At 54.0% G+C, this 27274-nt stretch overlaps 1 protein-coding gene across 2 annotated transcripts in view; it reads right to left on the minus strand.

The window, feature by feature from the left end:
- LYST (lysosomal trafficking regulator) overlaps positions 1-27274 on the minus strand; it is a 104358-nt gene that overhangs the window by 2137 nt on the left and 74947 nt on the right. For both annotated transcript variants that reach the window (XM_029047008.1, XM_029047006.1), the window contains 14 exons: positions 24830-24982; positions 24007-24251; positions 22257-22323; positions 20928-21084; positions 19075-19215; positions 17410-17627; positions 16010-16240; positions 12462-12651; positions 8489-8625; positions 7745-7843; positions 5690-5829; positions 5115-5212; positions 1526-1682; positions 650-721 (listed from right to left, as the gene is read on the minus strand). In XM_029047008.1, the coding sequence (XP_028902841.1) occupies positions 650-721; positions 1526-1682; positions 5115-5212; positions 5690-5829; positions 7745-7843; positions 8489-8625; positions 12462-12651; positions 16010-16240; positions 17410-17627; positions 19075-19215; positions 20928-21084; positions 22257-22323; positions 24007-24251; positions 24830-24982 (2105 nt within the window). The remainder of the gene's footprint in view (positions 1-649; positions 722-1525; positions 1683-5114; positions 5213-5689; positions 5830-7744; positions 7844-8488; positions 8626-12461; positions 12652-16009; positions 16241-17409; positions 17628-19074; positions 19216-20927; positions 21085-22256; positions 22324-24006; positions 24252-24829; positions 24983-27274) is intronic.

Genomic DNA, 27274 nt, shown 5'->3' on the forward strand with positions numbered 1-27274 from the left:
CGACACCCGCGTTCCCGCTGACATTCCCGCCTGTACCGCGGTCCCTGTGGGTCAGCGGAGAAGCCTGAGCTGAAGGGTAGACACAGACACGGAAATACTTCTCTCCTGAAGAGATCCCCTCGCTGGAGGTTCACTGATCACCATCGTGGATGGTGCTAGGATAACTCCGTTAGCTGCCCCCTCTCTCACCCAGTGGATTCCCCAAAATCCAGGAACACATCACAGAGGGCCCCAACCCCCAGCCATGTGCTTATAATTTATTCCAAAACGGTCAAGTTTTTCCTCTTGGAAATCGTACAAAATACTGCTTTCTCCCTTCTCCGGGAGATGAGGGGAAAGTGGTGGAAAATGCGAATCGCTTCTAGTTAAATTTTAAATATCGAAGTAAGGTAGTTTGACAATCTGATTTGGTATCTTGGTTTGGGCAAGATGGATTTTTGGGTGAACCAGCCTCCCGAGCATGGGGTTTTTTGCATCTCAGGGACGAGACACAAAACCCCCATCGACTGCTTTTAGATATACCTGTGCTGAACACCTCTCTTCCCACCATATCTGTCTGCCGAGTTTCGTAAATTAAGGCTGTGGTAAAGGTACGAAAGGGTTGAGTCCAAAAAAAAAAAAAAAAAAGGTGTTTTTTTTTTTTTTTTACCTCACGATGGGTTTATTGGATTTAGGAAACGTAATTTCCCGAACGGGTTTCAGGTCCCATGTGCTCCATAACCTGAGAGAAAAACAACGTCAGGTCACCGGTCCGCAATCAAATCAGCTTTTTTTTTTTTAAAAAAAAAAAAGGGTACTTGTTTAGTGTTTACTAGGTGCCAAGCTCTATACTAAGCGCTGTGGTAGACGGAAGATGATTAAGTTGGACTCAGTCCCTGACCTACATGGAAATCACAGTCCCAGAAACCAAGTACTAACTGAATGATGAGGGCATTGATTAAGCGTTATCTCTGCGCTGAGCCCTGAGGTGAATCCTGGTGTCTCCATGATCTGTTCCCTCTGCTCTTCGCCCCTCCCAGCCCCACAGCACTTATGTACATATCTGTCATTTATTTATTTGTATCGATGCCTGTCTCCCCGCCTCTACTTCGTTAGCTCATTGTGGGCAGGGACTGTATCTGTTTACCGTTGTGCTGAACACTCCCGAGTGCTTAGTAGGGCGCTCTGCACATAGTAAGCGCTCAACAAATACGGCCGAACGAATGAATGCAGGATCATCGTCCCCCTAGATTGTACGGTCGCTGCGGGGAGGGAACGTGTCTACTGACTCCGTTAGTCTCCCAAGGGCTCTGTACAGTGCTCTGTGCATAGTAAGCCCTCAGTAAATACGACTGATTGATAATCAGATCGGGTCCAGTCCCTGTTCCACATAGAGTTCACAATCCAAGATGTCGGGAGGGCAGATATCTAATCCCCATCTGAAGAATTTACTCCGGATGGGAATGATGGAAAAAAAAAAAAAACACAGATGAACACCCCTGGACATCAGAACACCAGCTTTGAAAGCTGAAAAACGTTTTCTTACCTTACAATTCCATTTTCTAAACCCCCTGCGATCACATTGATGGACACTCCCTCGGGCTGATTCGAGAAAGCCACAGAGCAAATGATTTCTCTGCAGTGGACGTGCCCGACGAGGTCACCGTTTACCGTCCAAAGTCTCAGGTCGCTGCCTCCTCCAACTGAAAGAGCCAAACCGTATCAGAGGTCACTGAGGTCTGGAGTTGTTCGCTTTGGGGTCCACGCGGCTGAACGGCGAGGTGGCATCCATGGCTGCCAGAGTCGCACTCCTGCATACGGTGCCCATACGCAAGTCGAATGTCCTTCTCTGGCCCCTTGCCATTCAGGTGAGCCTTGTCCAGACGCCAATGCCGAGAAGGACAAGGACGTGCCGCCCGCCAACGCATGTCAGCGCTGTTTTTGCGGTCGCTGAACCATCCCCATTCTCTGGCCCCGCCGCCCCACACCCCATGCTCTCAGAAACGTGGCCAGCTACTAGGGTGAAGTAACCTTTGGGGCTCCCCATGAGGAGTCAGAACAATGTTCGGTAAAAAAACCTTTTCACAACTATCAGAGAAACTAATTTTTTTTTTTAACGGTACCTCTTGGGTGCTTACTTTGTGCCAGACACGAAGCGATGGGGTAAATACCGACATTATTATTATTAGATACAAGGTAATCGGGTGGGACACAGTCCATGTCCCACTCGGGGCTTCACAGACTTAATCCCCAGAGTCTCAATCCCCATTTTACAGATGATGGAAGCGAGGCGCAGAGAAGTGAAGTGACTTGCCCAAAGCCACCCAGCAGGCCTGGGGAGCCGGGATTAGAAGCCAGGACCTTCGGAATTCCAGGCCTGTGCTCTTTCCCCTATGCTATGCTGCTGCTCACAAACCACAGCACAATTATTATTATTATTCTGTTGGACCAACAGCCACAAGGCTGCGCACTCTTAATTAAGGTGAACCGGAGTCCGGTTCTCCAGTGATTTGGATATTGCACTCATTCATTCAATAGTATTTACTGAGCGCTTACTATGTGCAGAGCACTGTACTAAGCGCTTGGAATGTACGATTCGGCAACAGATAGAGGCCATCCCTGCCCAGTGACGGGCTTTTCATCCTTTGAGGGGTCAGAAGGAAGGGTTTCTAATCTTGATTCTATGTACTGCCACTGTTCTTGTCTGTCCGTCTCCCCCGATTAGACTGTGAGCCCGTCAAAGGGCAGGGACTGTATCTGTTACCGATTGGTCCATTCCAAGCGCTTAGTACAGTGCTCTGCACATAGTAAGCGCTCAATAAATACTACTGAATGAATGAATGAATAATCCTCCCCAAGTTCCTTTAACCAGTGTCCAGCACAGTGCCCGCCCCCCCGTGAACGAGGGCATAGGACAGAGAGGATCTTGGTGGGGATGGAGCTGTGCATTCCCTTGATATCCTGGTCTGGACAGATGGGTCGGGCTGCTCAAGGCGTCTGGCCCCTTCTATTGTTTGAGGGAGCTTCCGCTTCGCTCTCCGCCACTCACGAAACGCTTTCTGCTGTTGCTTTTCTATGAGGGCCTGGAGGGCCCCCCCCCCTTTTTTTTTTTTTTTAAATCAAAGTGGATGTGGCCTTTTCTAATTCCAACAAAAGTAATTTTGTTTCCTATCCCCAAATGATCAGCCGATTCAATCTTTTCTGATAATAAATCACCCCTGGCAGGAGCTGAGTAATTAACTTGAGCGAACTCAGATCTCCCGGGATCACTTTAAACTTTCAAATACACTGTATAGATACATATATAAAAAAAGAAGAGAACACAATCTCTGTGGGTGAGTAGGGAGGTGGGGTGGAGGGAACTCTCTCCTCTCCCTCTCCCCCCACCTCTTCTCTCTCTCTCACACCCACAATTTCTACCTGTACATGTTTCCATTCAGAAAGAGCACGGGAAATCTTAAATTGAGGCTGATTTTGTCTGCCATCTTTGCATCCAAACCGGAGCCGGCCAGGCGAAGGAGACACCCGGATCTTAACGGGCAGAATGGGAAGCGATCAAGAATTGGGGCAGCAAAGATGCCCTCGCCCCCCGCACAGCCCTGTCCCCCACTTCCCTTCCGGGGCCTCGGCCCAGGTGGCGGAGCTGGTCAACCTCTTCCATTCCCAGTTTGAAAAACGACAACGGGATCTGGCGGCCAAAAGGACGAGTTGGGGTGCTGGGAATGGGCCAGCCATGGCATGAAGATGAATGGACTTTGTCCTATTGTGCACAGAAGGCTATAGGCTTGGTGAGTTTTCCCTAGTTTTACGCCGCCGGGTCTGATTCACTTTCTCCAAATTTGGGTTAGGCCGGAAGGACCACGGACCGTGGCTATCGAGTGAGGCTTCTGTTGCTCACGGCTGCCCTCCCCGACTTCCTCTGGGTCCCCTCTCCCCGGACGGTCCCCTACGCCCCCCGGGGCAGGGCAGCACGGTGGACCGCAGTTTCAGAGCGGCCAGCCCTTCCCCTCCCTCGGGGCTCCCGGGGCCCCGGGAGAACTCGTTCGCGGAGCGGTAATTAAACCTCCAATTCAGACGTTTCTAAAGAGACGATTTTAGAACTTTAAATCCGATTCGACTTCATTCTTCCAACTGCTATCGACGCCCACCGCCCCCAGCCCCCCGCCGAAACCGTCCTTTCTCGACCTGAGAAATCCTGACCGTACGCTGAGGCCATCTGTGGTTCTGCACGCGATGCGTGGGCGTCAATGCGAGTGCTGGAACGCGGCCAATCGCCCGGCGGGATTCGACGCCCACCCACGCTCGCCACCGCGGTGCCGGTCCGCTGCACAACGGACCCCGTTCTCCGTACCTCCCCGGGGGTGCCGGCCTCGTGCGAGTATGTGCTCGCCGGGCAGCCGAGACCAGGGCTCTCAGCTTCTGGGCAGGAGAGGGGGATGCCAGCGTGGCTTAGTGGATAGAGCACGGGCCCGGGAAGTCAGAAGGACCCGGGTTCTAATCCCGACTACGCCACATGTTTGCCGTGTGACTGCGGGTGAGTCACTTCACTTCTTTGGACCTCAGTTACCTCATCTGGAGAATGGGGATTAAGAGCGGGAGCCCCATGTGGGACGGGGAGCGTGTCCAACCTGATTAACTTGTACCTGTCCCGGTGCTTAGAACGGTGCTTGCCACACAGTAAAGTGCTTAAAAGTACTATAATAACAATAATAGTTATTACTATTACTATTATTCCTGGACTAGAGAAAATCAGTTGGGGAAGGAGAGGAAAGGGAGGTCCTGTTCTTCAGCCCCTCACGGCACTTATGTCTATATCCGTAATTCTCTTTATTTCTATGAATGTCTGTCTCTCCCTCTAGATGCAAGCTCGCGGTGGGCAGGGAACGCGTCTACCGCCTCTGTTCTACTGAACTCTCCCAAGTGTCCGATAAATAAGACTGACCGATTCTGCCCTCTCTGGGTCTACAGCGGAGGGGTGAAGGGTGTTGGGGAGAGGGGGCACTGACCACTGAGCTGACAGGCCGCAGAGCTGCTTCCCGGCCAATGCCGACGCCCGAGAGGGGCCAACTGGACGTCGGAAGCGAGCGAGGCCCCCTCGTCCCCCGCGAAGCTCGGATCTGGGGAGCCGCGCTCACCTGAGTCACAAACGGTGGCGATGTCGCCGGTGGTTTCACTCGCGGAGACGGCCGTTACCGGACTCTTGTGGCCGGCGAGACTCTGCACGTAGCACAACCTGAAAGGGAAACATTTCAGAAAGTCCGAATGCGATCGCGACGGACTGCGGTAGCAAAGCGGCCGGGCTTCCCCTCCCGGAATTCAAATCTGGCCATTTTCCGCTTGCCCGCAGAATTCCTAGCAAAGTCTCCTTCTCTTCACTGGGAGACGCGGCTCCTCTTCCCGTGCTTTTTCCCTGCCTGGAGCCGGGGGTGGGGCTAGAAACAGCCAGGCCCGGGTCCCAGGTGCAAGGGGTCGCCCAGCCTCCGTGAGCTGCCTCCGGCCCGTCAACGCCAGAGTCCAGCCTCAGTCCCCCGCACCGGGGTGGTCTTCCCAAAGCTTAGAAACCCACGTGGCTCAGGTGGTTTGGAAGCAAAGACCGAAGCCTGGAGCAGGAGGGATCCCAGAGCTGCCCCTTCTTAGTCCCGTCCACCCTTTTGATTCTGGTCTTCTTAAATATCTGTCCTCTGAAAGCTTATTGGAAACTCCCGCTCACCTGTTCAAGTCCCATATGATGCAGGTTCCGTCCTTGCTCACGCTTATCATTATGCTGTAGGGTTTACAGACGAACAGACCGGTGATCTCTTCGGTGTGGCCGTACAGGTGAATCTGAGACTCCATGTCTATCTCTGACGGCTGAAACAGAGGAGGAGAGAAGCTTGGGCCACGGGTAACGGGGACCTCCGGCCGGACCTCCCGCCTGCGGAGCTCAGAAATAATCCGGAACGGAGGTGTCTTGCCTGGAGACCGTGGTGTTCGTTCGTCTGTTTTACGGTTCTTGTTAAGCGCTTAATATTTGTCAAAAGCCGTTCGAAGTGCTGGGGTAGATACAAGTTAATTAACAGTGCCTGTCTCGCGTGGGGCTCACAGTCTTAGGTACTGAATCCCCATTTTACAGCCGAGGAAACTGAGGCACAGAGAAGTGACTTGGCCAAGGTCACGCAGCCGACAATCGGCGGAGCCGGCATCAGAACCCAGGGCTTCCGGGCCCGGGCTCCTTCCACTAGGCTAGGCTGCTTGCGATGGGAGGGTATCGCCTCTGCCAGGGCGCAGGGAGGAGGGGAAGGAGAGGTCAAGGTCCCTGCTGCCCACTTCGGGCTGTCGGCCTGCAGCTCCCCGGGACCGCACCGCGGGGAGGGAGGGGCCGCTCGAGCATTAATTACGATTACAATAATAATAATGATGGTATTTATTAAGCGCTTGCATTGTGGCAGGCACCTTTCAAAGCGCTGGGGTGGATACGAGCAAATCGGGCTGGACACAGTCCCTGACCCACGTGGGGCTCCCAGCCTCGATCCCCATTTTACAGATGGGGTAAGTGAGTCGGAGCGGGGAAGAAGGGAGACCAGACCCGAAGTGTGGCGTAGGCACCGAACACTCCCCAAGGGAGAGGTGATTCTCTACCGCCCGAGAGCGGCCTTCTTTGCGGCCCACGGCCCGGCCCGATGCAGGGGGGTGGTGGGAGGAGGGGCTGGGGAAGAGGGGAAGCAGCCTCTCCGGGGTCTGTCGGCCCAGCCCCGTTCGGAAACCCAGGGGTGAGACAGGAAACGATCCCAGAGCCCGAGGGGGTGGCGGCTGCTGAGAGGAGGCAGAGGCCGAGGGAGCTGCAGTCCGGAGGGCAAACGGGGGTCGCCGCCTCCCTCTGCAGTGATAATGATAATGACGTTATTTGTTAAGCGCTTACTAGGTGCCGAGCACTGTTCTAAGCGCTGGGGGAGAAGCAGGGTGATCAGGTTGTCCCACGTGGGGCTCACACGCTTTTAATCCCCATTTTACAGATGAGGGAACTGAGGCACAGAGAAGTTAAGCGACACGCCCACAGTCAACACAGCTGACAAGCGGCAGAGCCGGGAGTCGAACCCGTGACCTCTGACTCCGAAGCCCAGGCCCTTTCCACTGAGCCATGCACGTGGGCCAGGCACGGGGGAGCCTCAAGTCCTCAACAGGCCGAGATCTACTCCCAGAATGTCCCGGGGCACCCCCGACGGTGACGGCCTCCATGAACCAGCCGCGAAATCACGGGCCTAGAAACCCTGCCCCTTCTGAAAATAAAGCCGGGGCAGTGGCGGCTTTTCCCCAGGTTTGGGGATGTCCTAAAACCGAGGCACAATCATAATACTTGCGGTATCTGTTACGCGCTTACCGTGTGCCAGGCACCGTTCTAAGCGCCGGGGTAGATACAAGATAATCGGGTTGGCTGCAGTCCCTGCCCCACACGGGGCTCCCTCCGTCCATCACCATTTTCCAGATGAGGGAACTAAGGTCCGCAGCAGCGGAGGGCCTTGCCCATGGTCAAGTGGGGGGGGGGGGGGGCAGGATTAGAACCCAGGTCCTGCTAATCCCCAGGCCTGAGCTTTATCCACTAGGCGACACCGCTCCTCAACGGCTAACGAGAGAGAAGGGCTCGAAAAGCCTAACGATTAAGGACTCCGGCCACCCTTCTGGGAGTTTAACACGGCGGGACACGAGGTGCGTGTCGGGGGGCGGCGGTCCCCTCCCCTGCTCCTCGCGGCCTGAGGGACCGACGGTCGGGATCCGTGGAGCCGCTCACCGTGCTGCTCGTGAACCTGTTCGCGTAGGCCGTGATGACGCCGCACTCGCTCCCGGTGAACAGCTGGCAGCTGTCCGGCACCCAAGCACAGCTGGTGACCTTGAGAGGGGACAGATCAGAGAACGTGCCGCTTTAAACACGCCAGGCCGTCCCTGTCAGCGGCTCTTCCTCCCGGGTACGTTCATTTCCCGCACCTATCCCGGGCCGAGAGCGGAATATAAAATACTGGAGCTGGAGGAAAAGGGTGACGTCGGAGGCCAGGGATAAGCCTCCCAGAGCCCGGGTCTTTTTAGGATTCAGTGTTGACCGTTTTTTGAGCCCCGGTCCCCAAAGCAGCTCCTGGGTGGGGTCGCGGGAGAAGTCGAACGGAAGCTCACGGATCCACCAAGGCCTGTGGGCAGGGCATGCGTCTGTCTGCTGTGGTACGGTATTCTCCAAAGCGTTTAGTACAGTGCTCCGCACACAGTCAGCGCTCAATCAATACCGCTGGACGAATGGAGGGGAGAAGAGGAAAACGAAACATCCCCTGGTAGTGAGTCCCGTGTCGGTTTCCAAAATTGGATGAACTGAAATGCGTTGGGCAGGGTTCGCAGCCGCTTCGTCTAACGTTCTCTCCCGAGCTCTCGGTACAATGCTCTGCACCCTGAAGGCCCTCGGTAAACACTGAGGACGACTGATTATTCTGTAATGAATCCCTCTTTCCCCCAGACTCTATGTACAAGATAAATCCCGAGGTTTTTTTACCTGGTGGAGCTGGGAACTTTGAATGAAGTTCACAGGAGGCTCGCTCTGTTTGCTTTTTAACCTTAAAATGTTGTCGGCGTATCCCCAGCTCAGAATGGCGGACCACTGGATGTCGGTGTTGTTCATGCTTCGCACGCCTGAGATAAGGGAGACACGAGCACCGGCTAAGTCACCGTGTCCGACTGGCGGTTCCGCAAAGGACCGAAGCTACGCCCCCTTTCACCGCACCCCGCGGCAACCTGAGTGGCCCGTTTTAACACAACCGTCTCCTCCTTTAGAACGGCAGCCCCTCGTGGGCAGAGCACATCTTGATTTTGTACTCCCCGTACGCATAATACCGTGCACCGCACCCAGAGGGTGCTCAAGAAAGACTACGGCTCCTGGCTGGATACCCAATATTCAATAGTGAATTGGCATTCGATACGTGAGTTCAATAAATGCCACTGAGCGATCGATCGAGCCTCAGTTGCCACTGAGGCGACGGCTACTGTGATGTTTCTTGGATTCCCTTGGCAGCGGAGATTTAAAAATCCACCGGTGGTATTTACCGAGCGCCTACTGTGTGCAGAGCACTACACTAAGACCTTGGGAGAGTACAATACGACAGAGTCGACGGACGGGTTCCCTGCCCGCAGAGGGATTAGAGTCTCGGGGAAATGGTGGGCTTCCCCTTCCCCTCTCAACCCGCCCGGCCTCTGGACCGCCCAACGGCACGGTCCGCATTCTTAGCGGGTCAAGGGGGGCGTTGGACTGGCGAAGGTCTATCGGCCCCGCCTGCTTCCCCTTTCGTTAAGGAACCATTTGTCACCCGACTCTCGTCTCACTTCCGAGTTCGATCCCGAGGGTTGACCCACATGAAACCGCGGGCGCAAAATGCAGAGCAGCCGAAGCTCGCCAAGCCGCCTATGCTAATGTGTCTCAGTGTGGCCAGGCCGGGGCACTGGGAGGGGCCCGATCAATCGATCAATCAACCGTACTGATCGAACGCTTCCCGTCTGCAGGGCGCTGTGACTAAGTGACGGGGAGAGGACAATACGACGGAGTTGGTCGATGTGTTCTCTGCCCACAGCGAGCTTAGAGTCTAGGGGGATGGTCATTAGGATAAGTAAATACTTTTTAAAATATTTATGTATAACATATAATTCACAGATCAATATTTAGGGAGCACTAACGGTGCGCGGGGAACCGTACGAAGCACTTGGGGGAGGACAACACGACAATATATCGGACACATTCCCCGCCCCCAGTGAGCTTACGGTCTAGAGGGGGTCAGTACGTTAGTGCCGAGGGGCTGAGGGTGGGGTAAAGGCCAAATGCCCATAAGGACACAGCCCTTCCGGTGCAGAGACGACGCAGGAGGGGGAGGCGGCCGGGGAAGATCTTTCGGAGGGGGCCTGGGGCACGGGCTTCCCATCCTCCACCGGAGAGCCGGCCCCGGTCTAGAAGACGGGCATCAGGATGTGCGCGGGTGGAAAAGGGGGAGAATCTCACCCGGCCTCGAGATCAATCCGCATTTTGCCGGATGGGCCCCGGTGGAGCCGCACTCCTGTCCGCCTTGGCCACGCTCGCCCAGGACGTCGTAACGACGCCTCGACTCAGACCGGCACTGACGCCGGGGGAATCGAGCAGAGGTTTTACAGCACGCCACGGGGAGCAGGGAACCTGAAACGCTCAGCCTGGCCAGCTCCCCCTCTCCCTGGCCGCTGGATAAACGGGCCTCGCTCCAGCATTAGAACACGACGGAGACCAGGCAGGAGACAAACGCGGGCCTCCAGATCAGTTGTCTTGCGGCCAGGACCCCGGGGCAAGACCGGGCAGCGCCGCTGGAGGCTGACGGGTGGGGCGGACCCCGTTGGGGCCAGAAGGCTGCTTCCCAAATTCTCGGGGGGGGGCGGGGGGGATCAGAGGCCCCATCCTGCCCCTCTTCCTGGCTCCGAGCCCGCCGAGGGTGAGCTTGCCAGACCCTGCTTGCTGTGTGTGGCCTGGAGGGCGGGGACGGTGCCCGCGGCGGGCTCGGGGCCAGGAGGGAAGGGCTCCGGGAAGACCCGCAGCTGCTCCCGCTCATTAAGTTGGCTGGAATCGGGGCCGGAGTCAGATCCGGTCCGGGCCCAGGCCTCGCCCCCTCCTGCCGCCACACGGACTTCCGGAAACGGCGCTGCCAGGACCAACGGTACGAGGCCACGCCATCCGCGTCCCTCCCCTGCCTGGTCGGGGCTCGCCGCTTCTGGAGAAGCAGCCCAGTGGCCTGGGAGTCAGAAGGACCTGGGTTCTAATCCTGGCTCCGCCACCTGTCTGCTGGGTGACCCTGGCCAAGTCACTTCACTTCTCTGGGCCTCAGTTACCTTATCTGCAAAATGGGGATTAAGACTGTGAGCCCTAAGTGGGACAGGGACTGTGTCCAAAATGATAACCTTGTATCTACTCCGGCGCCTAGTGCAGTCCCTGGCACATAATAAGCGCTTAACAAATACGATCACTATTATTATTCTTATTCTCGGTGATCCCAGCAGGGAAGGAGGCGGCGGGATGCGCCATTCTTCCGCCCAGCCCCCCTCCCCCCGCCCCGTCAAAGCCCTTAATGGGCAGGAAATGCCTTCTCCCAAGTGAACAGATCCATTCCGGGATGGAAATAACCGCTGCGAAATGTAAGGCTGAGTTGCTCCTGGCCAATTTCCCTAAGCCAACGAGGACTCGACAGTCGGTTGTATTTATTGAGCGCTTACTGGGTGCAGAGCACTGGCCTAAGCCCTTGGGAGAGGACACTTCAACAACAAACAGACCCATTCCCTGCCCAAGACGAGCTTCCAGTCTCGAGGGGGAGGCAGACATTAACAGGAAGAAGTGACAGATATGGAGAGAAGTGCTGGGAGGAGGAGATGAATAATCATCATAATAATAACGACGGCATTTGTTAAGCGTGTTTTATGTGCAAAGCGTTGTTCTAAGAATAAAGGGGGCAAGTCCGGAGAGAGGCTGCTGAGCCCGTTATGGGAGCCGCCATCTCTGCTCGGAGGCCAACCCGAGGGGAAAAGCATCTACCTGGGCTCAGCTGGCTACTTGGGTGCCCTGGTTCCTGGGTTTAAATGCCAAAGGTGGGACATTCATTAAAGCTCTTCCTAAGAGGAAGGCGTCCTCCTCTTGAGGCCCCCTCTAGACGGCCAGCTCATTTTGGGCAGAGACTGTGTCTGCCGACTCCGCTGCGCTGCGCTCTCCCAAGGGCTTAGCACAGCGCTCTGCACCCAATAAGCGTTGGACAACCGAGGAGTACAGGGCACTGCACGTAGTAAGCGCTCAATAAATACTATAGATTGATTGCCCCAGGCCTCTCTCTTTCACCCTCCTCCCTTCCACGGGGTGACGCTGGTGGGCCGACTAGCGTCGTCCCCCGCTGCTCCCTCCTGATTCCCCCTCGGCATTGAGCGGCCATGGCTGGGCCCCCAAGGAATGGACCGGGACCGCCGTCTGGACACGATAATAATACTGTTACAATAATAACTGGTATTTGTTAAGCACTCACTACGTGCCAGGCACTGCTCTAAGCGCTGGGGTAGATACAAGGTGACGGAGTTGGCCGCAGTCCCTGTCCCACACGGGGCTCAAAGCCTTCCCCCCCATTTGCCAGATGAGGTCACTGAGGCCCAGAGAACGATGCTAATAATTGTCCTGTTTGTTAAGCGCTCACTATGTGCCGAGCTCTGGGGTGGTTACAAGCAAGTGGGGTTGGACGCAGTCCCCGTGCCACGTGGGGCTCACAGACTCAGTCCCCATTTTACAGCCGAGGTAACTGAGACACAGAGGAGTGAAGTGACTTGCCCAAGGTCACACAGCAGACAGGTGGCGGAGCTGGGATTAGATCCCAGGTCCTTCTGACTCCCAGGTCCGGGCCCCAGCCAGAGGCCACGTTGAGCCTGCGGCGACCGGTCTCCGGGAAAAACGTCCTCCCAGGGCTGCCGGACCCGCGCGTCTCCGTTACCTTGCTCTTTGCTGTAGATCATCAGGAGGCAGAATTTTCGGGACAGTCCACAGATAGCTCGGGTAGGCAGGGCTTGCAGGGACCCAAATCTCTCTCCGTGCGGTTGGCTGAAGCAGACTACGGGGACCGGGGCACTTGGGGACCCCACATAGTCCCCCCACTTCAAGCCTTTAATCCAGGACAGAGGACTCTAGAAGGGAAGCAGGACGGCAGATGGGAGAAAAACAGCAGCATTAAAAATGGTCGCATTACCCCTCGGCTAAAAATGGGAAAAAGAAAAAATTAACACCCCGCAGGAATCGATTTTTTCCCACCGGCTCTCGGCCATCTCACGCGAACACTTTCTGGGATGTGGGGAAATACTGTGGGTCTGGAAGGAAAAGGGGGGATGACGATCCCCAACAGAGAAACATTTCATCTGAGAGAGGGGGACCAGATATTCCGGTTACGGATTATTGGCGGTTGATATTCAGGGTCGAGTGGCAGATTACAATTCCTGGCTTCGACATCCAAATCCGGCTCTTCCTCACGGTCAGACGGCAGGCAAATCTCTCGTTGGCTAATTAGCCACCATCGAGGTCCTCTCCCCCCATCCAGGTGGAAGAAAGCGTCGACGGTAATGCTACCGTCCACAGAGTCACAGTCAGATCCCCGGCGGATGTCGAGCCTAAGTGCCTCGTTCCTAGTCTAGAAAGAGCCGGAAGAGTGGAGTAGCTTGGAGTGAGACCTAGGAAATAGACCTCGCTTTCAGTTCGGAGAAATGTGAGCTCTCCTTTCATTTTCCAGAATTGAGAAGTTTGGAAATAGGGTGGAGCGGGACCTCTTTCTGCCTTGAAAATATCACCTCGCAGATTGACTGGAGCAAAACCAGAGGACGGAAAAACCTTCAAATATTACTCCTTCTGCCTAACTTCTCTTGGACACAAATCCCACAGGGCCCGCGCTTGGCTCCATCGGAGAGGAAGAGAAAACATTTCTTCTACCCACGCCCCCCTCCTCAGCTCTGCCTCCTCCTCCATCTCTCCGAGCCCCTGCTCGCCAAAAGCTGGTCCTGTCTGAATTTCGGGGCCCGGTGCCGGTCCCTCCGCGACGGTCGTCTCCCAGCGTCCCGCTGAGACACCGCGTCGACAGAGGCAGCTTATGGTTTAAGAATCCGTGGAGGCTCGGGGTATGAAAGCTCTCGTTACCGGGCTTCAGACCTTTAGAGATACCGTACGCTTCAGCCCACTTCCGCCAAAAATCGAATTTCGGTGGAAATTTTCCCGGACACTGGCTTCTACCGTTTTCCGAGAAGCGACTGATACTCGAGGAATCATTGCCCGTTGGGTCCAATGTGCCTCTGGTGCACAAGGGCATCCACTCTTGCAGGTCACTCGGGGACGACTTATTAAGAGCGCGGCACTAAACGACACCCCAGGGGTCTGAAATAATTAAGGTCTCTGAAAGGGAAACAGCTTGCTCCCTCAGCACATCTGCAGGATGCACGGAAGCATTTCTGCAGTTTTTTACGTGCACGACGTCTTTAACGCAGTTCGTTGGAAGGATATGGAGCTTGGGGACGAAAAATGTATCTGGGGAGCTTGGGGGTTTTAAGGATTCTTTTTAAAACAGGAGCGGCGGGGCCTAGAAGAAGCGGTGTGGCCCTCGAGCACGGGCCCGGGAGTCAGAAGGACCTGGGTTCTAATCCCAGCTCCGCCCCCTGCCTGCTGTGTGACCTTGGAAAAGTCACTTAACTACTCGGGGCCTCAGTTCCCTCCTCTGTAAAATGGGGATTAAGACCGTGTGTCCTGTGTGGGACAGGGACTGTGTCCAACCTGAGTAGCCTGTACCTACCCCAGCGCTTAGTACAGTGTCTGACACAGAGTAAGCGCTTAAGAGATATAAAAATCCAGGTAAAAATCGGGTTGACATTTCAGAAAATGACCGCTTTACTTAAGCTTTCATTATGATGGCCTTCGGGACATCGTCACCTGCACGGGAAGTCTTCTTTCTTAACAATTTTCTTTTCCACCCTCTGCCAAAGGCAACCCGGTTGAAGCTCCCGGCTGGCACCTCTGGGTCATTCTAGATACCTCACCCCAGGGTCAGTCCAAATGCGAGCGTGGCCCAACCGAGGCCTCCAAGCGAGGGCTCTCTACTACAAGTGTCGATTTTTCAATCTGGGCCCCGGAGCGCCGGGAGGGAGGGAGGGATTTTAGGGAGGATGAGGAGTGGGGAGGTTGAGGAACAGGCTTGGTGACCTAACACGTCAGGCACCCGCCATTTTGGGTCTCCCCGGCCCTGACCGGACTAACCTTGGGTCTTGTCAGGATCTGGCTCACACTGCCATGGGGGCCTATCGATCCATCTAACAATGATTTTTTTTTTTTCCGCGGTATTTGTTAAGCACTTACTAGGTGCCAGGAACTGTATTAAGCGCTGGGGTACATACAAGCTAATCGGGTTGGACCCAGTCCCTGTCCCACAGGGGACCTGAGATGTTACTGTACCACGTTCTTGGGATTGTACAGTAAAAAGGAGTCACCGCCATCATCTCTGGGCAGTGGGCACTGACGTCCTCTCCGGGGGAGCGAGAAGAAGGATGTCACTCCCACCCAGGAAATACAGCGCTCTGTCAAGACAACTCCAGAATCGCTGATATTTGGCAAGACGGGAAAAAACATGGGATTCAATGAAAAATGACCCAGTGTTTCAACTCTCACATTCCACCCCACGTCCGCTCGGCTGAAGATGGCGGAGAGAGCAACAGAAGCGATCTTCAAATGCACAAAATGGCCTCAAGTCGACTGCGGCAGAAGCGGGGAAAATGTTGGGGAGGAAAAGAAAAATCTTAATTAAAAAAAAAAATCCAATTTCACAACTGTCTCAAATGAAAAGAAAAACAGTGATTCGGTGTGGGGGCGGCCCTGAAATCCGTTTAAGACGGACAAAACCGGGAAAGTCGAAATCTGATTTGCGGGCTACTCTTCATCTGCAGCCTGGCAGTGAAGTCACTCTGGTTCCCGGCCGAGAGGGGAAGAGATAAGCCCAGTGAGATCCAGGGCCTTGTGTCCTCCAGCAATCGGTCAGAGAGCCGGGGGGTAAGAACTCCATATAATAAAAATGATAACTGCGGTATCTGTTGAGCGCTTACTATGTGCCAGGCGCTGTACTAAGCACTGGGGTAGATACAAGCTAATCAGGTTGGACACGGTCCCCGTCCCACATGGAGATCGCTGTCTGAATCCACATTTTACGGATGAGGTCCGCTGGGGCCCAGAGACGTGAAGTGACTTGTCCAAGGTCACTCGGCGGACAAGTGGCGGAGCCGGAATTAGAACCCAGGTCCTCTGACTTCGAGGCCTGGGTTTTTTCCACCAGGCAAGGCTGCTTCTCCCCACGGCTCCGAGGGACGGCTCGCCGGGTTAACATCGGTATACGGCGGCTCCGTTAACCGGCTCCTCGACTCGCCCCCTCGTCCCCAGGGACCGTCTCTCAGGCTCGGATTCGGGACGCGGAATGAAGGGGCGATCCGAGGGGCAGTCCCCCGGCCGTCCCCGGCGACGTACCGGATGGACGACGTCCCTGGGCTGCTCTCTGGTCTCCCGGAAAGCGAACTGCACCAACAAGCCCATGGCCGCCGGCAGCTCGCCTTCGATGTTGAGCTTGGCCCCCGGCCTGTTGGCGTGGGCGGTGTGGAACAACTGGCGCGGTGTCTGCCCGTACGTCTTGATCATGGTCTCCAGGGCTCGTCTCTGGACCGGGTCCTCGACCGCAGACACGTCCATCCCGAAATAGGTCTGCGGGAGGAGCGGGGGGATAAAGGAAACGAAAGGCACCGGGACCGACGCTGGGAAATTCATTCCGACCCGGAGAGCGAGCCCCGAAGAGTCCCCGGATGTTGTGTGCGCTAAAATCTCCGGGGATTTGAAGGAGCAACTCACTAAAAAGGCTCAGCTCCCCGCTGGGATGGGCCAGTGACATCCCCTTTGTACAGTGACCCTGAGGACTGGCGCTCTCAAGTCGGGGGGAACCGAACATCTGACTTTGACGCAAGCCACTCTTTTACGCACCAGCCAAAAGAGCTGGAAAGAGCCTCTCTCTTCCCTGCCAACTACAGATTCCTCTGCAGCACGTCGGGGAGTTACCCGGGTAGGAATCGGGAGGGAAAAGGAAAATACTAAAATCTCCGGTACGTTCTGGAAAATGTGTGCAGGCTGGGATTTTACTATGGTCCCCTGAGGCTCAAACTACACCTTTCTTGCCACATTTGGTTTATGGGGGAAAACACTGGGGTGGGAAAAACTGGGGTCGTGGCACAGATTCTGCCCAGCTCTGAGCCGCCCCCGAAGACCAGCGGCAGGCGTGGCCAGCTCAGGGTCCGTGACACAGTTTCAAATCCATCCCCGGCCTCTCTCTGGCCCGCTCGGAGCCCGACGGCCGGGACCGTCCACACACTATGACATAATCCCCACCTCCCCCGGATCTGGAAGCGCTGCAAAGCGAATGCGAGCGTGACAACTCCAGCTTTTATCCCAGAAATGGGGTCACTCTGTTGAACTGTCCCCTCCCAAGTGCTTAGTACACTGCTCCGCACAGAGCAAGCGCTCAGTAAATACCATTGATTGAAAGGGGAATTTCACTAGGCCTGAAAAACACTCTATCGGATGTCCGGATTTGTCATCTCGCTTTCCGCTTCATCGCTTCGAGTTTTCAGACTCGCATCGTGGAAACTTCTTTTTTTTTTGGAGGCAGTTGGGGTGCTCTGGTGCCGCAGCAGAAACTGCTACTCTTTCCCATCAGTCAATCGTATTTACTGAGCATTTACTGTGTGCAGAGCACTGTACTAAGCGCTTGGGAGAGTTCAACAGAACCATATAACAGACATTCCCTGCCCACCAAGACCCCGCAAGTCAAGAGGGGGAGACAGACATTAATAGAGATAAACACATTTCCCCAAGACACTTACGGCCGGGTGGAAGACGTTGATCGCCTGGACGGAGGCCTTGCCCTTTTGCTTGTAGCCGAACACCAGATCGATCCACTGGCAGATGGTCTGGGACACCTGGTCGGACTCCAGAGCCTGGCGGTGGATCAGGATGAAGAGGCGGGGGTCGTTCCGGGCCCACGGGGGCAGGTTGACGTGATTGACTCGCTCGCCGTTCTGCCGCACGCCGAAATCGAAACCTTGGAGAGCGGAATTGTGGTGTCTAATGGTAGTGTTTGTTGAGCGCTTACTACGTGCCAGGTACTGTACTAAGCGCCGGGGTAGACAACAAACAGGTAATCGTGTCGGGTATAGTTTCTGTCCCACATGGGGCTCACAATCACTGAACTTCTCTGTGCCTCAGTTACCTCATCTGTAAAAAGGGGATTAAAACTGTGAGCCTCACGAGGGACAGGCTGATTACCCTGCATCTACCCCAGTGCTCTGCGCATAGTAAGCGCTTAACAAATACCAACATTATTATTAATATGAAGTAACTGAGGCACAGAGAAGCAAAGTGACTTGCCCAGGGTCTCCCAGCAGGGAAGTGGAAGGGCCAGGATGAGAACCCAGGTCCTTCTAACTCCCAGACCCGTGCTCTATCCTCTGGACCACACTCCTTCTCTGATGAGTGAGCGACTTCAAGTGGGTCCGTGGACGAAGCACTAGGTCTTCTGAAGTCAGTTTCCAACTCCGCTTTTATCAGAGGACTCTGCCCTGTACTGACATTTTATCGTGCAGGAAAGAAAGGCTATTCTTTTCCCCCTACCCGACCGAGGATCCCGTCCGCAGAGTGCCGAGGGGGCGAAGGATCAGAAGCTACATAATGAGTCGCCGCGCTGTGGGAATATCCTCTAGACTGTAAGCTCGCTGTGGGCAGGGAATGTGTCTGTTATATTGTCACCGTGTCCTTTCCCAAGCACTTAGTACGGCGCTCTCCGTATAGTACGCGCTCGACAGATATGATCGACTGACTGGATCTCGGGGTCTTGGTGGGCTTCTCGGGTCAACCACATTTTTCTTTGGAGTTGCCAAAGCCCAGCTCTGCTGACAGGGCTTTTGTAAATTAATCCAAAGAGGGGATTTATTACGGGCCTACGTACGTGCCTAAACACCGGGCTAATCTCAACGGCTCAGACCTAGTCCCTGTTGGTCGGTCAGTCGTATTCACTGAGCGCTCACTGTATGCAGAGCACTGTACTAGAGCGCTGGGGGAGAGTACGATAGAACAATATAACAGACACATTCCCTGTCCACGACGGACCTTACCGTCTAGAGGTTGAGCTTACAGTCTAGAGGGTAGCAAGACTTCCACTTGGAAGGACCCGAGGCCCTAAATCGGTCTAGTAAGGAAGAGGCGGTCGGGACCGCAAAGGAAAAGCAGGGGGTGGCCCCGTTTCCTCTGAGCAAGGTAGGATCAGGGGACCTTGCTGGGGCCGGGATGAAAAACTATGAATAGAAAGCCCGCTCTGTGGCCTAGGGGATAGAACACGGGCCTGGGAGTCAGGATTAGAACCCAGATCCTCCGACTCCCAGGCCCGGGCTCTCTCCACTAGGCCACGCTGCTTCTCGGTAAACAGCCCCGACCGATCCATCAGCCCAGGGTGTATTTTGGCAACGCCAACTGGGTACCCGTTCCTGACCTACCTTCTCGGTTAACTAGGAACTCGGGTAGGTAGAAAAACTCCGGGATGAGCTCCTTCACGTCGGTCATGGACTCGTAGGATGAGAGGCGCCACGTTGTGTTTGTGGAATGGAAGGTTCTGTCTGGAATGTCAAAGCTCTGATCTGCCAAGGAAACGGAAGTCCGGTCATTTGCGGGGACCCGCCGTTGGCTCCGTTCGCCCGTCGGAGCCTGAGGTTTCACTCCTTCGGATCCTTAGTTGATTTTGTTCAGCCAGCAGGTTTTAAAAAAAGATCCCACATCCCCTGGGGGCCCAGGGATGGAAAACATCTTTGAGAATAAAACGTTTGGGTTTAATTGCCTTTGCAGACTCTCCCAGCAAATTCGTTCTCCGGGTCGTCATTTTCCCCATCTAAACCCCCTGGATGGAGGCGTAGTGGGAATCCCCAGGTAGGAGGCGATTTCTCGTCGTTTAACTTGTAAGAAAGCTGACGCTCTCGTGTAAACCGATCTATCATCCTGGTAGAACGGGAGTAGCCCAGGGCAGGGAGGGTCTCTCACACTGCCTCCTCGAGAATACTGCACACTTCCCCCATCTGTAATTGATTTCAACGTCTGCCTCCCCCTATAGATTGTACGCTTTTTGCGGGCAGGGATTATGTCTATCCACACTGTACATTCCCAAGTGTTCGGTTCAGGGCTGTGCACACAGTAAGCGCTCAATAAATCTCATTGACCGGCAGATGATATAAGCTCCTCGAGGGATCATGCTCGCTAATTTTGATTATTCCCTCTCATGCCCTTTGTAGAGCGCTCTGCGTAAAGTAGGGGCTCAATAAATGCTAATGACTGGTTACTATCATGTCAATTACTACAAAGGCTGAACCTAATAATTTCTCCTATTCACAACTTCATCAGCTGAACCTATTTAGTGAGTTCTTACCGTGTGCAGAGTCACGTTCTAAGCGCTTTAGTCTTCTTTCCCAACATATCAAAAAGAAAAAAAACCCGCGTCCCCAACACGGCAACACCAACTAGGTCATCTTAATCAGCTCCCCCGGCCGGTACGAGGAACGAAAGACCCGCGGCCCTCAATCGATCGATCCTATTTAGCGAGCGCAGAGAACGGTACTGACCTTGGGCAAATACCCCATAACAGAGTTGCCAGGAACTTCCTCCTGCCCACAGTGAGCTCCTGGAGGAGAGGTGCTTTCAATAAGGCTATATTATTACGGCCAACCAGCATGCCCTAGTCAGGGATGGGTGTGAAACGGTAAAAGTCACAGCACCGCGTGCAGCTGAGGACGCTTCACAGAGATAGCCTGTTCCATGACCCCGGGCTGCTTCGGCTTCCCCTGCCAGCCATCTCCTATCGGGGGCCGTCGGCTGCAAAAGCGTGGGATCCATTCAGTCGTCTTTACTGAGTGCTTACTATGCGTAGATCACTCTACTAAGTGCTTGGCCCGCCACCACTACTAGAAAAACCACTCAGCAACTGTTCTGCTGGCGGACGGTTTTCCCTTTCCCCTCCCGACAACCTCCAGGTAAAGCTGCCTATGGAAGTTAGAGGCCATCCGTCAATTCGGCACGTCTCCTATCCCGCCTTGACTGGCATATCGGCCTCCTTGCTGACCTCCCCGCCTCCTGTCTCTCCCCGCTCCAGTCCGTACTTCTCTCCGGATCAGGCCGTGTTTCCCCACTCCTCGAGATCCTTCATGGGTTGCCCATCCACCTCTGCATCAAGAGGAAACTCCTTACCCTCGCTTGGGAGAGGACGCCCGAGATGGAAGACCCGACCTTTGCCCTGGAGGAGAGGCTCCCGCTCCAAGCGAGGAGCTCCCAGCCGCCCCTCGATCCCGGATTTCGCCGGCCTTACCTTGATAGGCTAAAAACATCTTGGTGAAGGGGGGCATCCGGACCAGGAAGTGGAGCACGGTCCCGCTGTTGGAATAATGGGAGCCGTAGTGATAGGGCTGCACGGGAGGCATTGGGTCATCTTCTCTGGCCCCTTTCCTGAACTCTTCTTCCAGATACTGCGCACAGAGAGTACACGGGTCAGGACGTGGGCTTTTTACTCCCCGTCCGGTCAACAGCTTGACACCCGGCCCAACCCCCGGAGCTTGTGTCCGTAGCGGTGATTTCTTCATTTCAACTGAGGTCCATCTCCCCCTCCGGACTGTAAACTCGTGTGGGCAGCGGATGCGTCTGTTTATTCTCGTACTGTCCTCTCCCAAGAGCTTAGTGTAGTGCTCTGCGTACAGTACGCGCTCAATAAACACGACCGAATCAACGGATGAATGAGTCTGGGGCCCTGCTCAGAAGCCACCTTGAAAGCTGAGAAACTTTTGTTCCCTTTTTTTCCACTCTGAAGTGCATTTTATGGGGTTGCTCCAGGTCAGGAGGATCCTCTGGTTTAAGAGTAGCTGCAAAACGGGTTTTGCAGTCGAAGGTGAGTCCCTCACCCCCAACCGATATTCCTGTCTCAATCCGGCTGGCGACGGCACCTACCTGGGGCCGGCTCAGCGGGGCTCTGCCCGTTGGCAAAGGGGCCCGAGGCCGTCGTCGTGGATCAGCGTGCAAAAGATACCCTCTCAAAGACATTCACTCCTGGTTGCTATCCCACAGTCCACAACGTCATGGTTGAACCAGAGGAAAACTGGATGACGGCTACTATTAGGATTTCCGTACGGCAACGGCTGTTATTAAAAACATTCCTGCTACTTCTGGGCTACTGCTACCTGAAGTCACTACCCCCAAAAGCCGCCAGATACAAGCCACCAGAAAAGCAACCTGATCCAATCTTCTTTCTGTACCTTCACCGTGGCCAGGGAATGTGTCTGTTATATTGTACGTAGTAAGTGCTCAATAAGAAGGACTGACTTGGTGAATTTTATAGGGATCCTGGTCATTTATGTCCAGGTTCATGCAGCTACTGGAATCGGATAAATGTAATCAGAAATACAAGAACTCTAAGCGCAGCCGCCTGGTTTTAGTTTCTTCTGGGCAATTAAGCTCAACGATGGGCTGCGTTAACCAAAACCAATAGGTATTGAGTCTGCAGCAGGATAGGCCCGCTGTCCCGATAAAAACTAAGAGGCTCCCGAAGGAATTACACTGCTCATTTCTTCAACTGAGGGAAGATGTTCCCTTTCTTGATGACTGAAAACGGGGGGACCTGTTACCCGGAATCACCAGCTCAAAATACCTTGTACGTGTCCACGTAACGATCTTCCTTTTCTTTAGATTGCACGGCAATGGGTTTCGACAGGTTTCTGTAATGAGGGGAATATGGAAAGACGGACATTTAATGTCTTTAAACTCTCTGCTTACCCAACGCTTAGTACAGTGCTCTGTACTCAGTAAGCGCTCAATTACATACGACTGAATGAACGAAATCTACCAAAAGACTAATGAAAGAACAGAAACTTGAGACTTTGGTTCAATTACGAATAGAGCCCTCCAAATTTAAAATCTTCACACTATTTCTAACGAAGAGGATAAAACCGCTTTCAAACTTCTAAACAATCCATGCCTCAAAAATTCCACTTCTGCAATCAAAAACAGGATAAAAGGTCTATCCTTCCCCCCAATTGGGTATCAGCTATTCCCCAAATAAGCATCTTTCATGTTTGGGAAGCAGCGTGGCCTAGTGGAAAGAGCCTGGGCCTGGGAGTCAGAGGACCCGGATTCTAATCCTGGCTCGGCCACATATCTGCCGAAGGACCTCGGGTCGGTCATTTCACTTCTCTGCCTCAGTTCCCTCATCTGTAATATGGGGAATAAGACCGTGAGCCCCATGCGTGAGAGGGACTGAGTCCAGGGTGTTTACCTCGTTCCTTCCCCAGCGCTTTAAACAGTTGGGCACTTAAAGCACATAGTAAGCGCTGACCCAAAACCCCAAATACTATCACAATTATTGCTTCATCGGTGAGGCTCGTGGCCGTGCTTCTCCCCCAACGCCAAAGGACGGGTTCCGAGGGTGGAAGGGGCAGGAGGAGGAGGAGGGAGAGGTGTGCTAATCCGACCTCGGGGGTCGGCTGCCCGCGGTAAGCGAGAGAGGCAGCCGCCTCAGGGTGCAGGCTCAGCGGGGATGACCGCGGCTGGGGCCGGGAGGATCCGGCCTCTCTCTGACCGCTTCGGGCCTGGGATCTGTGCGGGCAGGCATCTGATCGGGGGACTCATTGGGTCTGGAGCGAGGGACGGGGAGAGGCAGGGGATCCCACCAGGGAATCGCTCGAGGGGTGGGGATTCGGGAGGACTTCCCCACGACATGAAGCCCTCCTTTCCTTGTTCTCTCCCTTCTGCATCGCCCTGATTTGCTCCCTTTACTCACCTCCCCTCCCAGCCCCACAGCACTTATGTACTTACCCGTAATTTATTTATATTACTGTCTCCCCCTCTAGACTATAAGCTCGTTATGGACAGGGAATGTGTCAGTTATACTGTTCTCTCCCAAGCGCTTAGTACGGAGCTCCGCACACAGTAAGTGCTCAATAAAGACGACTGACTGACGTTACCAGCTTGTGCTGCACGGGACTGGCGCAAGGCACGGAGGGTGATGGAATGAAAGGGGGACGGTGGATTTATCTCCGCCTCAGAGGGGCAGGAAGTCGGACGCCGGCTCTGCCCAAGTGCTCTGGCCCGGCTCCACCACCGGTCTGCTCTGTGAGACCTCGAGCAAGTCACTTCACTTCTCTGTGCCTCAGTTACCTCATCTGTAAAATGGGAATTAAGACCGTGAGCCCCATTTGGGACCTGGACGGTGCCCAGTCTGATTAGCTTGTATCTACCCCACTGCTTAGAACGGTGCTTAACACATAGTAAGCACTTAATAAATAATATTTTTTTAAAAAAACAACAAAACCTTCTCTAGGGGTCAAGGCTGCCGTCTCGAGTCTAACAGAGCATGGGAGACCCCCGGAGAAGACTCCTGTTCGAACAACAGTCCCACTTACCTGTAGGCCGACGGATCATTTAAGTCGAGCGTTTCGCTGACGTAGTCGGCGAGTATGAATGGAAATACCGGGTACTGCATGAGGTCGTTGAACGAACGGCCCGCGTGTTTGTTTAAATGAGTCAGGTATTCGAAGTTAGTGATCTGTCCCGAGTACCAGAGGTTCGTTAGGGCGGTGATGTTGCCGTATTCCAGAAGGTTGGGGAGGTTGTTGGTGAGGATATTGTGGTACACGTCATCGCGGACCTGGGGGGCAAATATAAAGTTTTCTCTCTTCAGATTTTAAGTTCATGTGGTGCCATTTCTCACAAGAGCCCAGTCCCTACAATACTGAGCTTCCTCACTCTTCAGTTCCCGTTGACTTTTTCCTCCATCCGGTTTCCCTGTCAGTTCAACTGGAGCGAAGGTCTCGGTTCCTCAGCAGAACTGAGGAAGGAACCCGGGCCCCGAGGGGCTGGGATTCTGGGTGGGGTCACTCGGAAGGGCACGAAAGCAGTCCACGGGCAACGGACAGGTGGGTTGGTTGGGGCTTTCTTCCCCTCGGCCCCCCGATGCCATTTTAAACAGGTAAACCCAAGAAATACGGAGCTAGCGTCTCAAAAAGGCCTTGCTCCACGGCTCTGTTTTCCTTTATGCATGTTAAATATTAAAAGCGTGGTCTAGTGGAGAGAGGGTGGGCCTGGGAGTCAGAGGACCTGGGTTCTTATTTTCTAATACATTATTTAAAGAGTTCATAACCATTACCTCAATCGGGTCAATGTTTAATTCCCCCGACAGCTATCTCTTCCCACGGGAAGGCGACACGCAAATAACGGTCCGCGTACCTTGGTATTATCAAAAGCCAACAGAAGAGTTCTGCCATTGGTCAGAAATATCTCTACAGCATTATCTCTGAGCTGCCACCAACGTCTGTGAACTTCCTTAATTTCTTCAAACGTCCACGAAAATGACGCCGGGTCCGTCTCTCCCTGAAGACTCTGAGATAAGGTAAATCGATGACAGGTGGTCTTGTTTTTTTTTGACCACTCGAGAGCAACTGAAAAATTGGTTTTAGTTCAGACTGATCTGGATTATGGTACACTGTCTCCCCCAGTTAGACCGTAAGCCCGTCAATGGGCGGGGATTGTCTCTATCTGTGCCGAACTGTACATTCCAAGTTCTTAGTACAGTGCTCTGCATATAGTAAGCGCTCAATAAATACTACTGAATGAATGAGTCTACAGTAGGGTTACGTCAGAAAGGAAAAAGAGGCAGAAGCTCAACGGAGCTATACTTTAACTCCTACGGTTTAAGAGTCAACCGTATTTATTGAGCTCTTACTGTGTGCAGGCCACTGTACTGAGCGCTTGGGAGAGCATAGTAGAACAATAAACACAAAATCAACAATAAACAGGGTGGGACCAGCTGCTGCTTGAAGAAACAAAACACACAGGGACTAACTGCACTCTACCGGATGGGCGTGTTCCAGAATTTCTGAGGAGAAGTTAAGTACGGAGACTATCCCTGACAGATTTTGGACTGCTTGAGGAAAGCTATCGCTGGATAATCACTGTCCTTCCTAAAAATGGCACCTTAAACTTGATCGCTGCAAGTCCTTTTGCAGCGTGGCTCAGTGGAAAGAGCCTGGGCTTCGGAGTCAGGGGTCATGGGTTCGACTCCCGGCTCTGCCACTTGTCAGCTGTGTGACTGTGGGCGAGTCACTTCACTTCTCTGTGCTTCAGTTACCTCATCTCTAAAATGGGGATTAACTGTGAGCCTCACGTGGGAGGACCTGATTACCCTGTATCTACCCCAGCGCTTAGAACAGTGCTCTGCACATAGTAAGCGCTTAACAAATACCAACATTATTATTTTTGGCTGACTGGAGGGACACCAGGGCAGTCACCGTCGGGGATCCGCTTCCGTCACTGACCGCTCTCCCTCCTTTCAGGGTGGTGCCCGCCCGGACCACCTCCGGGCCTAAAGCTTTTGCTCTAGTCCCTGTTCCACACGGGGTTTAAGGTCTCTCTTCAGGCGGATTAATCTGTACCTACCCTAGTGCTTAGAACAGTGCTTGGCACATAATAAGCACTTAAGTCCCTCCGTTGTTATTATCGTTTCTCCGTGCCCTCTGTCTCTCAAAGTTAGAATGCCCCGCTAATCCTTTCAAGAATGCGTCCGCAAAAATAAGCACGCGAATTCCCTGGCTACCGAAGAGAGCTTTTCTAACGGAGAGCTTGGTGACCTGAATATCGGAGGAATAAAAGGAAAATCAAGAAACAAGCGAAGGGCTCTTCGTTCCATCTAAGGCCTGGTGGCCCCCCTGGAAAAATGGAAAATTTCCACCCGGATTTGGAATCACCACCGCTGTGGCAGCTAACGCGCTCTCACTGGCAGGTATAATGGTAAAATACGAAGCGGCACGGCCTAGTGGATAAGGCACGGGCCTGGGAGTCGGGAGGTCACGGGTTCTAATTCCTCCTCTGCCACTTGTCTGCTGTTTGGCACTGGACAAGACACTTCACTTCTCTGTGCCTCGGTTCCCTCATTGGTAAAATGGCGATGGAGCCTGTGAGCCCCACGTGGGACAGGGACTGTGTTCAACCCGATTTGCTTTTATCCCCAGCACTTAGGCACATAGGAAGCGCTTAATACCATTATTGATCTTCTTCTTCTTATTTTAATGGTAGCACATGTGTGCGCACACAAACACCCACGCATTAGTGCACACGTGTACATGTATGTGTGTGTCTCCCCCCGCCCACTCCGTTCCTCTGAACCTGATTCCTCCGAATCTTGAGTTTCGGGGCAGGAGGAAGACAGTATGTGACCATCTGAGTCAGTCAGTCAGTCATTTTTATTGAGCCCTCACCGTGTGAGGAGCACCGTACTAAGCGCTCGGGAGAGTACGACAGACCGACATAACAGACGTATTCCCGGCCCACGGCGAACTCACCGGAGCCCGGGCCCCTCACTCGAACCCTCTCTCCCACAGCGCCCACCGCTACCGCTGAGGAGGCCGAAGGGCCTACGGGTAGCAAAATCCAGGCCGAGAGAAAGCGAGTTTTCGCCAAGGGGCCGGGGAGAAGAGAGGAGCAGAGGCGGGGAAGGGGCCAGAGCGAGACGCTTTGAGGGACAGAGGCGGGGAAGGTAGGGAGCCCTTTTATCAGAAATTAAAATAGCTGCATCGTTTTCAGTGAAGCCTCCCAGGCATCTGAGGAAAGGCTAATACCTGACTTTGGTCTAGAGGAGCACCAGCTGAAGAGGTAGTAAGCCTTCAAGTAGGAGAA

Source organism: Ornithorhynchus anatinus, chromosome 19, assembly GCF_004115215.2.
Source record: "Ornithorhynchus anatinus isolate Pmale09 chromosome 19, mOrnAna1.pri.v4, whole genome shotgun sequence".
Taxonomy (NCBI): domain Eukaryota; kingdom Metazoa; phylum Chordata; class Mammalia; order Monotremata; family Ornithorhynchidae; genus Ornithorhynchus; species Ornithorhynchus anatinus.